This window comes from Daucus carota, chromosome 5 (assembly GCF_001625215.2).
Source record: "Daucus carota subsp. sativus chromosome 5, DH1 v3.0, whole genome shotgun sequence".
NCBI lineage: Eukaryota > Viridiplantae > Streptophyta > Magnoliopsida > Apiales > Apiaceae > Daucus > Daucus carota.
The window spans coordinates 20,611,787-20,626,632 of NC_030385.2; the positions used below are offsets into that span (position 1 = coordinate 20,611,787).

At 36.1% G+C, this 14,846-nt stretch overlaps 1 protein-coding gene across 1 annotated transcript; it reads left to right on the forward strand.

Annotated features, from left to right (window-relative positions):
* The first annotated feature begins 5,890 nt into the window (after positions 1 to 5,890).
* LOC135152795 (uncharacterized) lies at positions 5,891 to 10,065 on the forward strand. The gene is made up of 5 exons (XM_064093900.1): positions 5,891 to 6,193; positions 6,311 to 7,081; positions 7,286 to 8,158; positions 8,233 to 8,709; positions 8,884 to 10,065. The coding sequence occupies exons 1-5, from the start codon at positions 5,891 to 5,893 to the stop codon at positions 10,063 to 10,065; spliced, it is 3,606 nt and encodes a 1,201-aa protein (XP_063949970.1).
* Positions 10,066 to 14,846: the final 4,781 nt, after the last annotated feature.

Here is a 14,846-nt window from a genome sequence, read left to right on the forward strand (position 1 = left end):
CTTCGAATTAATTTAATTTATGAATATATATAATTAATATAATTAAGTGGGTGATTATCTAATTTTTATATACATTATTTAAACTGATTTTATGCTTAATTGGCTCGGTATGACATTCTCAGAGAATGTCATACCGTTTCAATTGAACAGACATTCTCAGTGATGTGTTAAAATGTCATACCGTGGCTGTTTGTGTGAGTAAATCATTCGGTATGACTTTCTCTTGATAAGTCATACCGTTTGCTCTCAACAGACTTCATCTGGTATGACATTAAAATGTCATACCGTGTCCCTCCTGCAGGCTTTATCAGTTGTGTGTATGACTTGAGTAATAATGACTTAGAAAAGCCATACCGATGTAATCAGAATGGCTTTTGTATTAAAAGTCATACCGAATGACTTAGTGGCCAAGTCAGATTAAGTCATACCGAGTTTTTCAGTATGGCTTTCTCTTAAAATGTCATTCCTTCTCCTTGTTTGGCATGGCTTTGTTGTTTTAAGTCATTCCTAAGCTAGAAAGTCATTCCTTTCAATGTCATACCTAGATCTAAGTGGTTTGCCTATAAATATGGCTTCACTTCTTCATTTCTAAAGTGTTCAAGCATTGTAAAAAGCTTTCAAGTTGTTTGTAACTTGCAATTGTTATATCCACAGTTTTCTGTGCTTTGATCACTCGATTGTTTTAATCACTAAGTTAGAATACATCCTGTCGAATTTATTCTACGAACTTTAGTGGACATTAAAACAAACCTTATTAATTATATAACGACTTAAAACATTGTTATATTAATTAATTAAAATCTGATTAACAAGTTTAATTCAAATCAGATTATTCCGCAGCGATTTTTAGTGACGATTGTATTCAACCCCCCCTTCTACAATCGTTTCAGGACCTAACAACTTCACATACACGCCTCATTCCAGATAGCTTGCGCTCAAGAAAATCGTAATGACCACCGAAAATACCATGATCCTTCGTTTGGTAAATGAACCACTCAGGGATTACAGAACCGAACATCCGCATAAATGATCTAGGGGGACCTACAAATGTATAACTTAAAGGTAACTCAGACATGCAGATCATTTATAAAATGCTGCGATTTAACCATATAAATTTACTTACAACTTTGTCCTCTGTTGGAAAAGCAAGACTGATGAAATTAACAAACTTCCAGCCTCCATCACTTATCAAAACTGTGTACAGTACAAAGAACAAAACTTTTATAAGTACCCACAAACTCAGAAACCAACATGCAAAAAAATACAAATTTTTACCTGGCACCGGACAACAAATTTGGGAACTATGAACAACTTCAGGGTACTGGATCTCGCAGCCGTCTTCACCCATTATATAGACATTGAACACTCGCAAATCCACCGATTCAAACAGCAAGATTTCACCACCGATAAGCCCAAAATCAGAAAATAAATCACTCACACCCAACAACTTCATACTTTGCCGATCATAGACCACATGAATCTGATACCCATTCCTGATGGAAAGTATCCAACTTCCACTAAGATTATCTTGCTGCATGTCACAGAATTTGTGTGGAAGAGGCTGAAATTAAAGAAAATTGTCAAAAACGCCTAAAAGCATACGCAAGTCAATGAAATGAACAATACATACAGACTCATCAATTCGTTTGAAGAACAATCATCACATGTTAGCACCTTGAAGAAATCGCGCACGTATGTTGGCCACTCTATTTCGGTCTCCATTTTCTTCCTCACACAGTTTTTGTTCCTCAGGAAGTTGAAGCAAAAGAAGAATATAACCTAAGCTATTAAGACAAAAGCATATAGGTATTGGGATGTGGAAAAGTGAACGAAGATATGCTTCACACGAGGTATCTGTACTGCCCAATTAAATATTTCAATTTTCAACCGCCTGGGCAGTTGTTTTGCATTACACATGTGAAATTTTCCTTTTTAATACAAGGAAAATTTCTATTGACTTGCTCCACAAAAAAAGGTCTTCGGTTTTTAATAATTTAACACTCCCTCCGTTCATTATTTTTTTACTGTATATTTTTGGGTCGAAGGAAAATGTCTTTTTTTTCATTATTTTTTAAAATTTATTTTTACATTTTCATTCCGCCTATAGTATAAAAATTTATAACTTTCTCCTTTTACATTTTCATTCCACCTATAGTATAAAATTTTTAATAGTTCAATCCGGGTTATCATATCCTACCTTATAAAATGCTTTACTGACGTTTCATATATAATACAATCTCATTATTTCTATAGGTTTTTACTTTCACTATTCAATCACATTCAATAGATATAGCTTAAATGTCTTCCACGAAGGAATATATATAGAGAGATAAGTAGATAATAACTGGAAAAAAACAAAAGGAATATTGGTCCACAAGAAGATAGGTAAAGTGTTTGGTAGTATCCACCTAAAATGATAGACTAATATGCACAAAGCAATATATACAACGGCACATATCTTATGGGTTAACAAAATATTATTAAGTCACATATCATGCATGTAAAAGAATCTTTTTACGAAGAATATTGCCTACCCATGCGTAGCGGGCAAGCATACTAGTGTATTTAAACTTGACTAGCTGGTAGCACCGGAAGGATAACATTACAATGCCGTTTACGATGAAACGGCTTCTTTATGGAAAAATAGAAGACATATTTCATTATTTTATACAGTTTTTCTATTAGAGTTTTAAAATAATACAAATAAAAGTTATGATAATATATTAAAATTTGATTAAATAGTATTAACCAATTAATTATGTTTTTTTTTTAAAGATTTAGCTTGTACAATATTTTTTTATATATATTGTAAATGAGTAATAGAAATAATATATTTTTATCATCCATCTATAAGAACTTTTTTAATATCAATATACTATTGATATTAGTTTTACTTTTTTAATTTTTAACTGATCATAAATTAAAATTTTCATATTCTTTATTTCTTTGTTTATAAGAAAGAAAGTATTATGTATCTTGTGTCAATTGCATAATAAGTTTCTGTTTGTTTGTCTCACTTGTACAAAAAGGATTTTTAGCGTCGGTCAAAACATACTTGTAGCGTCGGTCAAGTTGCATAGTATATGTGGGGGTTAATGCTCTATTTCATCACTGTACTCAATCAAAAACCAAGTGAAAAAAGCTTTCAGTCAACTAGTTGAACCATTTAAACTTGCAAAAAGATCATTCCGTTAGTCTCCGTTAAAAACTCAACGTGTTAATGCTCACATCATTATTTTGATCAAAAATTTCAATTGCCCTACTGAGTGAAGGACAATTTCAATTACTTCATTGATACAGAGCCTGCCAAAATGGACGGAGGGCCTTCCTCCGAAACCTGTTAATACTCTTCATATGAAAACTTCTCCAGCACTACCAGAGTATCGAGGCAAGGGAAACAACCCTTATTTCTCAGTTCCAAGACTAAACGAAGCAATGACAGCAGCCTCAGCCTCAGCAGTCTCAGTTCCAATGCACAACACTATGAAGAAACACCCCATGTTCGGTAGCCAAAGCACAACACTATCATTACACACACAGAATCATACCCGAAACCATAAGTAACAAACTCACACTTAGTTTTTGAATAATACACAGGATACTCAACTAGGAAAACCGGTAACAACTTGTTCTTTCGAGTAGTAGGGCTCACCAAAACAAGGCTCAGATTAGGAGGTTCAGGCTGGGAAATAGTTTCGAGAACACATGTATCAAGATATTTAGCAGTTAAGAGCAAAATTAAGCCATCAAAAGAAACAAGAAAATGAGCATCACAGTGTGTGAAGGGGTGATCGACAAAAGTAGCAGAAGGGTTATCGAAATCAAAGTCTGTATAACAGACACTAGTACAATCAATAGAAGCAGTGATAATAGTTCGTTAAATTTGAAAAATATATGCAATTCCGTCAAAATTAACGTTTACCATTAAAGTCAAAGATATGATTAACGGTGCTGAAATGTTTTTTAAACTTAATTATGTGATATATAAACTGACGCAAAAAGCGACTGTTAAGCGTCCGCGTATTATTGACCAACGCAAAAAACAAACTTAAGGTGTCGGTTATTTAAAGTGCAGATGCAATAGATCAAGGAAATCCATTTTATGCATCGGTTAACGACTGAACCGACGCTATAAACAGTAAAACCGACGCTAAAGAGCCATTGCAAAAAGCATTGTTTGTACTAGTGCTTGGAGTTGAAGACATTAGAGTTAAGAAGATTTGTTGTCTCTCATTTATATATATATATATATATATATATATATATATATATATATATATATATATATATATATATATATATAGGGTTACTCTAGTGGGAACCCTTAAAATGAGGTTAAAATGAGAACTTTGTCGAAACATAGCACATATGGTATGCAAATTGATCGTTGGGAGATGAATAAAAATTCAGTGAAGTCAGACATAGCACATATGGTATGCAAATTGATCGTTGGGAGATGAATAAAAATTCAGTGAAGTCAGATTTTGAAAAAAGTTTACCGATTGACAGGAAAAATCAAATTAAAAACAACAAGGAATAGCTGGGGTTGTGTGTGTGCTGGTGTACTGTATTCTTGTGTGCTGTCCTTGGTGGGGCCGTTAGATTAGATTGAATATGTGGATGAGATTAGTTCTCATATCTCACTTAGGCATGTAGTTCTCATTAAAGCACCTGCATACACACACACACACACACACACACAAACACACTGTTAGGAATATGTGATGCTTGATGATACAAAATGTTTCTGTTCTTAGAATAAATTTGCATGTAGCTGATCAATTGATAGAATGCTAAGGCAGCATCGATTGATCAGATAAACCCATCAACGGATGATGAGATACTGTAACAAAGCTGGAGTATCTTAGCAATTGATGTAATGTTATGTATACTTCTAGATTAGCAGTTGATCTATCAATGGATGTTTAGATAGGGTGACATAATTGTAAATCTGTGAAGTCATGTAATCTATCCAAGTGAAGTGAAGATCGATCACTATTTTTAAAGTATCAATGACTAATTTAAGGGAGCTTATCAATCGCTGCATCAACACCATCAATTGATAATTCAAGGAAGACTGTCAATCGCTCATTCTGAACAACTTATCAATTCATAGTTCAAGGACATTAACAATCGATAATATTAGCAATTGACAATCAGCAATTGACAGCTACAAGTCAAGTAAAAGACAAAGAGCACATGGGTTGATGTGACAGATGCTGAACCAGCTTTGGAAGCTAAACCAAAAGTAGTTTAGTCAAATATTGAGAACCTCGAAGCCTACCATTTCTGGAAAAGCAACAAGAATTTCAAGCTGCCAAATGCTGTATCAAGTCCAAGAAATTCTATATTTGTATTAGCTAGGAATTGAGTAGGATAATACTTTTACAGACTAGTTTTGTTTATAGTAGTATATATTCACTTTGTAATTTACATTTCAAAGTATCCAAACACCAAGAACTGAAGAGCAAAGCACTAGAGAAAGTTAGCAAGAAATTGTAAGCTTCTGCTCTTCATTCTTCTGTAAGCAGCCAAGTATTTTTACTTGGAAGGTTCTTAATATAAAAATCTCTCAGGTGGATCAAACAATCCACCTGAAATTTTTAAGATCCTTGTTCTTTAAATTTTTGTTTTAGTTTACATGTTCTCTTGTAGTTTGAATATAATCTGTTGTGCAAGAATTTATTGAAATTTTTGTAGATTGTATTCAGCTCCCCCTTCTACAATCTAACTTATAGTTTGCATTGTCTAAATAACAATTGGTATCAGAGCGATGTTCTAACATACAAGAAGTTCTAGATCCTAAAGACAATCAACAATGGGAAGAAGAGATGAAGGAGTCAAGATTCCAATGCTGGTCAAAGAACACTACTTTCACTGGAAAGTAAAAATGAGGATGCATCTGCTCTCTTTAGATCCCAGCTACATCAATTGTATTGAGAAAGGACCACATGTTCCAGTCAAAATCAACACTGCTCTGAGACTTGATGGAAGTGAAAGAGAAGATGTTGAAGTGCCTAAAAATCGCTCTGAGTTTACTGAAGAAGATGAGAAAGAGGTGCAGAAGGATAACAAGGCCATGAATATCCTATTCAATGGTATTGATGATGATATGTTTGATAGTGTTATCAACTGTCCTACTGCAAAAGAAGTGTGGGACACTATTCAAACTTTATGTGAAGGCACTGATCAGGTTAGGGAAAACAAAATGCAGCTGTTTGTTCAACAGTATGAGAGTTTTCACTCTAAATCTGGAGAATCTCTAAATGAGTTATTCAACAGATTTCAAAAACTGTTAAATTGATTGAAGCTGTATGGTAGAGTCTATATGGTCAAGGACTCAAATATCAAATTCTTGAGAGCCTTGCCTAGAGATTGGAAACCTATGATTGTGGCTCTAAGACAACCTCGAAACTTTAATGAATACTCTCTTGATAAACTTTATGGTATTCTTAAAACTTATGAGCTTGAAATACAACAAGATGAAGAACTGGAAAAGAGCTCCAAAAAGGAGAAGACTGTGGCCCTTGTAGCTGAAAAGGAAGAAGAAGAGGAGAAAGCATTAAAGTCTGTGGCTAAAACTTCAAACAACATCACTGGTGAAGGAAAGAATGAAGCTGGAAAGAATAAAGGAAAAGCCATTGAAGAAAATGAAGAACCTACAGCCCAAGATGAGCTAGATGAACTTGATGGGCATCTCGTCTTTCTTGCCAGAAAACTCTATAAACTCAAGTTCAAAAGAAATGCTACCAGTTCTAGACCATTCAACAGAGGAAATCAATCCAAACCATCTGGTATGGTTGATAGATCAAAGTTCAAATGCTTCAACTGTGGTCTACCTGGGCATTTCTTTAATGAATGCAGAAGACCTGCTTCTGAGAAGAAAGGATCTTCCTCTAAAAATGTTGATTATAGGAGGAAATATTTTGATCTGCTCAAGCAAAACAAGGAAACGACATTCATAACTGAGGATGGTGACTGGGCTGCTGATGAAGGTGATTCTAACAATGAGGAGCATGTCAATCTTGCTTTAATGGCAATTGGAGATGAAGTTGATTCTTCCATCACTAGTGGTGGACAGGTAAAAACCACAAACACATCTGATCTCACTAAGTCTGAATGCAAACAAATCATTGATGATATGTCTGATGAAATCTATAATCTTAGAGTTTCTCTTAAATCTCTAACAAAAGAAAATGTTTGAATTAAAGGGACTAATGATTTGCTTACTGAAAGAAATGGAAAGCTAGAAACTGAATTAATCCAATTGGATAAATTCAAAAAGGCTTCTGAACTTGCTAAAGATGAGTTACTGACTGTTCTGAAAAGAGAAGAAATTCTTAAAAAGCAATTGGAAAGGGAACAAGAGATTATAGCTAAATGGAAGGACTCTAGAAATGTTCTTGAAAACATGTGTTCCACTCATGTTCTTGAAGAATCTTGCAAGAACTCCTGGAAGATGAACAAAAAGTTGTTAGAAGAATCTGATGTCTTATTGGATAATGATCATCCATTGACTGACATTCCATCAACGGATGAGAACTATCCATCGAAGAATCAGATAGCAGTTGATGAAGACCAACTCAAAAAGCTTGACAAGAAATATGGGCCCATCAACAAGAACTTTGTGAAGGAATCTGGTAGTTCCAAAAAGATTGAAAAAGAAGGAATTGGTCATAGTGCAGAAAAGATGGAGGCTGAAAAAGAAAGGAAAAAGAGCTCTAGGAATGGCAAAGTTGGGAATAATAAAAGGAATGATTACACACCTGATAAAAATGCTGTTAGAAAAACTTGCTCTAAATGTGGTAGTGTTAATCATCTTGCTATTAACTGCAAAAATGCTTTATCTAATCATTGCATGCCTAATCCTATGATAAATGCTCACCTGCCTTACATGCATATGTTCCCAAATGCCCCCATTCATTATGCTAACATGCAATTCATGCCTAATCCTTATTTTGGTGCATTTAACATGCATATTATGCCTGTTCATCATGATAATATGAATCATGCTTTTATCAACCATCTTTCTGGACACTCTACCAATGTTGCTTCTTCTAATTCTGCTATGATACCTAAAGTTAAGAAATCTGTGTCTGAGGATGAAGTTGTTTCTAAACCTTCTAAATCCAAAGAAAACAAATCTTCTAAACCAAAGGTGGTGTCTAACAAATCTGGACCTAAGACAGCTTGGGTCCCAAAGTCAACTTAAAATGTTTTTGGTCTGTGCAGGGAAGTAGAAAGAATCTTTGGTACCTTGATAGTGGATGTTCAAGGCACATGACTGGAGATTCTACCCTGCTTAGCAAGTTTGAGGAAAGAGCTGGCCCAAGTATCACCTTTGGAGATGACAACAAAGGATTTACTCTGGGATATGGCTTGATTTCAAAAGGGAATTTCATCATTGACAATGTTGCACTAGTCAAAGGTCTCCAACATAATTTTCTTAGCATTAGTCAACTTTGTGATAGAGGACATCAAGTTTGGTTCTCTACAAAAGCCTGTGTTATTTCTGACAAGAAAGATAACAAAGTGGTTCTTACTGGAAATAGGAAGGGGAATGTCTACATAACTGACTTCAACTCTACCAGTGCAGATTCTCTCACTTGCTTGTTCAGCAAAGCAAGTCTGGATGACAATTGGTTATGGCATAAGAAATTATCCTATTTAAATTTTAAAACTATGAATGATCTTGTGAGAAAAGATCTGGTTAGAGGACTACCAAAATTGGAATTTTCCAAGGATGGTCTCTGTGATGCTTGCCAAATCGGAAAGCAACGAAAGTCCTCTTTCAAAAGCAAATTGAAATCCTCAATTGATAGACCTCTACAGCTTCTACATATGGATCTGTTTGGACCAGTCACTATCATGTCTATTTCAAAGAAGAAGTATTGTCTTGTGATTGTGGTTGATTTTACAAAATTTACTTGGACTTATTTTCTTCATGCCAAGGATGAATCAAGTGAAATCATCATCAATCACATCAAGATAGTTGACAACATTGATCCAATCAGAAAAGTGTCAAGGATCAGGAGTGACAATGGAACTGAGTTCAAGAACTCTACTATAAAAGACTTCTGTGAAGAAAAAGGTATTCACCATGAGTTCTCTGCTGCAAGAACTCCTCAACAGAATGGTGTGGTTGAAAGAAAGAACAGAACTCTTATTGAAGCTGCTAGAACAATGCTTGAAGAATCAAAATTACCAACTTACTTTTGGGCTGAAGCTGTTAACACAACATGTTACACTCAAAATATCTCTCTGATAAATCAAGCACTGACACCCTATCAATTGTTTAAAGGAAAGAAGCCAACCTTAAATTTTCTACATGTCTTTGGATGCAAGTGTTTTGTGTTAAGAAATCAAGGTGAAAATCTTGGTAAATTTGAAGCAAAGGCAGATGAAGGGATATTTGTTGGGTATGCTGCTGGAAAAGCCTACAGAGTCTACAACTTAAGGTTAAACATTGTTATTGAATCTGTCCATGTGATGTTTGATGACAAGAAAATTCAAGGTCTAGATGATGAAGGGTTTCATGATGTTCTCCAATTTGAAAATGAGACAGAAGGAGTGATAGATATTGAAAGTGATGATGATGACTGTGCTGAACATCTGAATTCTAGTGAAATTTCTTCATCAATTGGTAATAATGTATCAAGTGCTAGAACAGCAGTTGATGTACCTCAGTCTACATCAATGGCTAATGATCTCTCCAGTACTAGTTCATCAATGGCTAATAGTTCAAGGTCCAGACACTTAGGGGGAGCCTCTCAAAATGAATCTGACTTTACAAATGAAGCCAGTTCATCTAGATCAAATCTTCCTCCACAAAAAAAATGGACAAGGGATCACCCCTTTGAGCTCATTATTGGAGATGCAGCTGCAGGTGTCAAAACAAGAAGAGCAACCATGGATGAATGTTTGTACAACAGTTTTCTATCACAGGAAGAACCCAAAAAGGTTGAAGAAACTCTTCTTGACCCTGACTGGATTTTAGCTACGCAAGAAGAGTTAAACCAGTTTGAAAGAAACAAAGTTTGGAAGCTGGTACCCGCCAAAAGATAGAACTATTGTTGGTACTAGATGGGTATTCAGAAACAAGATGGATGAAAATGGTGTTGTAACAAGGAAAAAAGCAAGATTGGTTGCCAAGGGCTATTCACAAGAGGAAGGAATAGACTATGATGAGACATTTGCTCCTGTAGCCAGACTTGAGGCAATTAGAATCTTTCTTGCTTATGCTGCACATGCCAATTTTAAAGTCTATCAAATGGATGTCAAGAGTGCTTTTCTAAATGGTGAGCTAGAGGAAGAAGTCTATGTGTGTCAGCCACCTGGTTTTGAAGATCCAAATTTTCCAGAATTTGTTTATCTTCTTTTGAAAGCTCTCTATGGACTGAAGCAAGCACCTAGAGCCTGGTATGATACATTATCACAGTTCTTTCTTGAGAATCACTTCACAAGAGGTACTGTTGATAAAACCCTATTCTATAGAAATGTTAATGGCTCTAGTATATTTGTTCAAATTTATGTGGATGACATTATATTTGGATCTACAGATGAAAAACTTTGTAAAAAGTTTGCCAAGCTTATGTAGAGTAAATATGAAATGAGCATGATGGGAGAGTTAACATACTTTCTTGGTTTGCAAGTCAATCAAGTTAGTGATGGCATTTTTATTAGTCAAACTAAATATGACTATGACTTATTGAAAAAGTTTGATCTAGTAAATTGCTCAACTGCCAAAACTTCCATGGCCACTGCTACTAAACTTGAGTTGAGTACTAAGGAAAAGAAAGTGGACATCTCAAGTTATAAAGGCATGGTTGACTCACTTTTGTATTTAATTGCTAGTAGACCTGATATAATGTTTGCTACCTGTATTTGTGCTAGATTCCAGGCTGATCCTAGGGAATCTCATTTAATTGCAATTAAGAGGATCTTCAGATATCTCGAAGGTACTCCAAATCTTGGTATTTGGTACCCTAGGGATTCTGGTTTTGATTTAATTGGTTTTTCAGATGCTGATTATGCAGGGTGTAGAATTGATAGAAAAAGTACAACTGGCACCTGTCAATTTCTAGGAAATAAACTGGTTTCTTGGTTTAGCAAAAAGCAAAATTCAGTGTCCACATCAACTGCGGAAGCTGAATACATTGCTGCTGGAAGCTGTTGTGCACAGATCTTATGGATGAGAAATCAATTAGTTGACTATGGCTTAAAACTCTCCAAAATTCCTATCTTCTGTGACAACACCAGTGCAATTGCCATAACAGAGAATCCAGTACAGCACTCAAGAACAAAGCACATTGACATCAGGTATCATTTCATTATGGAACATGTGATGAATGGAACAATTGAACTTCACTTTGTTCCCAGTGAAAAACAACTAGCTGATATTTTCACCAAGCCACTTGATGAATCCACAGTCTCAAGATTAGTAAGTGAAGTTGGTATGTTAAACTTCTCTGGTTAATAATTAATTATTTATATTTCTATGCAGCCTGTGATATGTGACAATTTGGGTTCAATTTTGACTAAGTCAAAATTACCATTGTCGATTGTTATTTTAGCGATTGATAGTGTGTTACATATCACTGGATAAATGAAGTACACTTTGTTCATCAATGGCTAATTCTTGTCTTAAATAATTACCCATTGATACACTGATGTTCTAACCGCTAGTACCCAGTAAGTTTATCGATCGATATATACATACGTATATGCATATATCGATTGATGACGCTTGGCTACTTTTTGAACGGTTACTTCATTTACTTTTACTAAGAGTATATATAGTTTGCCTTTAATTCATTTCATTTCTCACCTGCATTTGCAAACTGCTAACTCTCTCTCTTATACAAAATATTCTCTCAAGCCCTAATCTCTTTTCAAGCTCTTTCATCAATGGCGCCTATAGTGAAAATCACGAGTGCAACTGGGTTTATCTATGAGAAGAACAACCATGTGGCATATGTCGACAAGGAGGGCAACAATACTGAGGCTTTTCACACCATAATGGATTTCATTAAGGAGTGCAAATTTTCTTATGCTATGCTCCATGCTCCAACAATCTACTGTGAGATTGTCGAGCAAATGTGGACTTCTGCCAGGTATGACTCTGGAACCAAAACTCTGTCTGTTATGATTAATGATGTTAGTTATAACATAAATGGTGAGACTGTTAGGGCTGCTCTTAAACTCCCTAGAAATTCTACTGATAAAGTGCCTACTGAAAATGAGATTGTTAGTATGCTTAGAGATATGCATTATAATGGTGACTTGTCTAACCTAGGACAGATTCTTAGGCGCCATATGCGCAAGGAATGGAGTTTTCTTTGTGATTCTTTTATTAAGGTATTTTCTGGTAAAGTGTCTAATTATGATGCTTTTACAATGTCTATGCAAACTATGTTCCATATGCTTTTAACTGATGAATATTTTAATATTGGTGACTTGGTTTTGTATAAGACTGTTGCTAAATTAGGTCCTCATGAGGACAAGCCCAGAAATATTTATTTTGCTAGATTCTTTATGATTATTGCTAACCATATTGTTAAGAATTTAGTAATTACACAGCCAGATAATACTCTGGATTGCTGGGTGCAAAGCAAGAGGGTGTGCAGTGATCTGATGAGGATACTTGGAAATGATCAAGTACCCTTGTCATTACCATCACTCATGAAGGTATCTTATGTTCCTATTACTTCTTCCAACCCTCAAATTTCTTCTACTTCTAGTGCAGCAATGGAAGTTGAACACCCTCAACTTCCTACCCAAGCTACCAAATCAAAGAAAAGCTCAAAATCCAAATCTAAGAAACCCACCTCTGGTGTCTCCCAGAAGGCACCAGTTGTAACATCTACCACACAACCTGAGGGGAGTGTGAAGGAGGTTAGTGGTGAGGGGAGGGGTGAACATCAAAGAGGCCCCCAGATTAAGGAAGGAGAGATGAGTGCAAACCAGCCAAGCCATCCCACATCTTCTCAAAAAGATGTGGTGATTAATATGGAAGTAAACACATCTCTGGTGACATCTTCCCAAAAAGATGTCACTATTGAAAAGAGCTCTCCTCCAAGAGCACAGAACAAAATGGGAAGGAACACAGACCAAACACCACCCAAAACCTTTTCAAGAAGAACCAAGAAAAGGGCACTTGCTGCACAAACTTCTGTACAGTCCAAAATTACAGATTTTGTGACAGTACAAAACTCTTCTCAAATTCAGTCTGATGTGACTCCAGTAAATGTGGAGTCACAGCCCCCTCAATTTGAAACACTTTTTCAAACCACAGATTTCACTATGGAGGAAGTTGATTTACTATACAACTTCCCCCACCCAAATTCTCCAACTCTGCACTTGAAGAAGCCAATTTCTGAAATTGATGATCATCCTTCACAGGATTTGTTGGGTCATCAATCTGTTCTTTCAAAGACAACTAGTGAAGTTGTGGAAATACCAAATCCTTCACTCTTCACAGATTCTCTAGTTGTCACAACAAATGTATCAACTGCCAATCCTTCTACATCATTGATCGATATCCCTCATCGATCGATAAGTGCAATTCTGTCAATGGATGTGCCTAACAGCAGTCACCTATTGATGAGTGACAATGTACCATCAATGGCTCTTTCTCAGCCATTGATAGAAGTAGTTCCACTAGCAGACAACTCACAACTTGAGCATCTTGCTGTCACCAGAGCTGCTAGTGAAGAACTTATTATTGTTACTGCACCTTTAGGATTGAGAGATGGTGAGTTAGAGGAGAGGCTGTCTTGTGGACAGGCAAAAGGAGAGGATGTGAGTGAGGGGCTGAGAATTTCTTCCTCTCAATCAAAAGGAGAGATTGTGGGTTCCACCTTAGAAGGTGAAGGTGAGTGTGTGGTGAGCTAGGGTGAGACCCTGATGCAAGAACAGAGAGATCAAGAAAGAAATGCAGGTACTGGAGATATAAGGATGGAACCTGCTGTGGACCAATTGGATGCTCCTCAATTTGCACATCCTATACCAGCCTATCAAGTTATGGCTGGTCAATCCAATGTCTAAGCAGAGGAGACTCTGGGATTGCTTCGCACATCTGAAGCCTTAGAGAGAGCACAACTTCCACATGCTGCTGTTCCTAAGGGCATGCTCTCTACTCAAGGTGATTCAAAATATGATGATTCTCTTGATGATGAGGATGATGTTGAAGAAGATGAAGTAACTGGCCCTTCTGAGATGCCTGATTGGGTGTTCAGCCAAAACTTCAACTTTGGTGACACCAAGATGGAGATCCTGAGGCAGTACAAAAGAGCAATGGAGTGGGCAGCAGATGAAGATCCTATCAAGAAAACTTTGTCTATGTTTGTGAAGGATAATTTGAGACTCCATAAATCTCATCTTACTCAGCTCAGGTAAGAGATTGGAAATCTTCACAATGCTGTGTCTGATGTCAAGGAGGATAACAAGAAAAATTTGGAGGCTAGGATTTCTTATGACACCATGGCCAACATCAGATCTAAACTTCATCAAGACTCCTCCATGGCTGGTTCTATTGTTGCTCTAGACAAGAGGGTTTCTGATGTTGAATGTCAATTAAATCAAGTTCTAATCAATCAGAACATTCAACAAAAGTTACTTCTCACTCTCCTCCAAGCTCAGAACATTCCAATTCCTGATCTGTTTGCTGATTACAAAAAGGGGGAGAAGAATACTACTTCAACAGCTGTTACAATTACTTCAGCTCCAACTACTTCAGCTCCTACTGCAACTATTCCATCTGTTCCATCTGTTCCATCATCCACAACAACTGCAATTGTCAATCCTACAACTCTTCCTACCACCTCTACGAACAAGTGCCTACAACT

Excerpts from the sequence above, each read along its gene's own strand:
- LOC135152795 (XM_064093900.1), top strand. The coding sequence starts at position 5,891 with ATGAGGATGCATCTGCTCTCTTTAGATCCCAGCTACATCAATTGTATT. Across the intron at positions 7,082-7,285 it reads CCATCACTAGTGGTGGACAG|GCTTCTGAACTTGCTAAAGA; the intron begins GTAAAAACCACA and ends AAATTCAAAAAG. Across the intron at positions 8,710-8,883 it reads ATCTTGTGAGAAAAGATCTG|AAGAAGTATTGTCTTGTGAT; the intron begins GTTAGAGGACTA and ends TCTATTTCAAAG.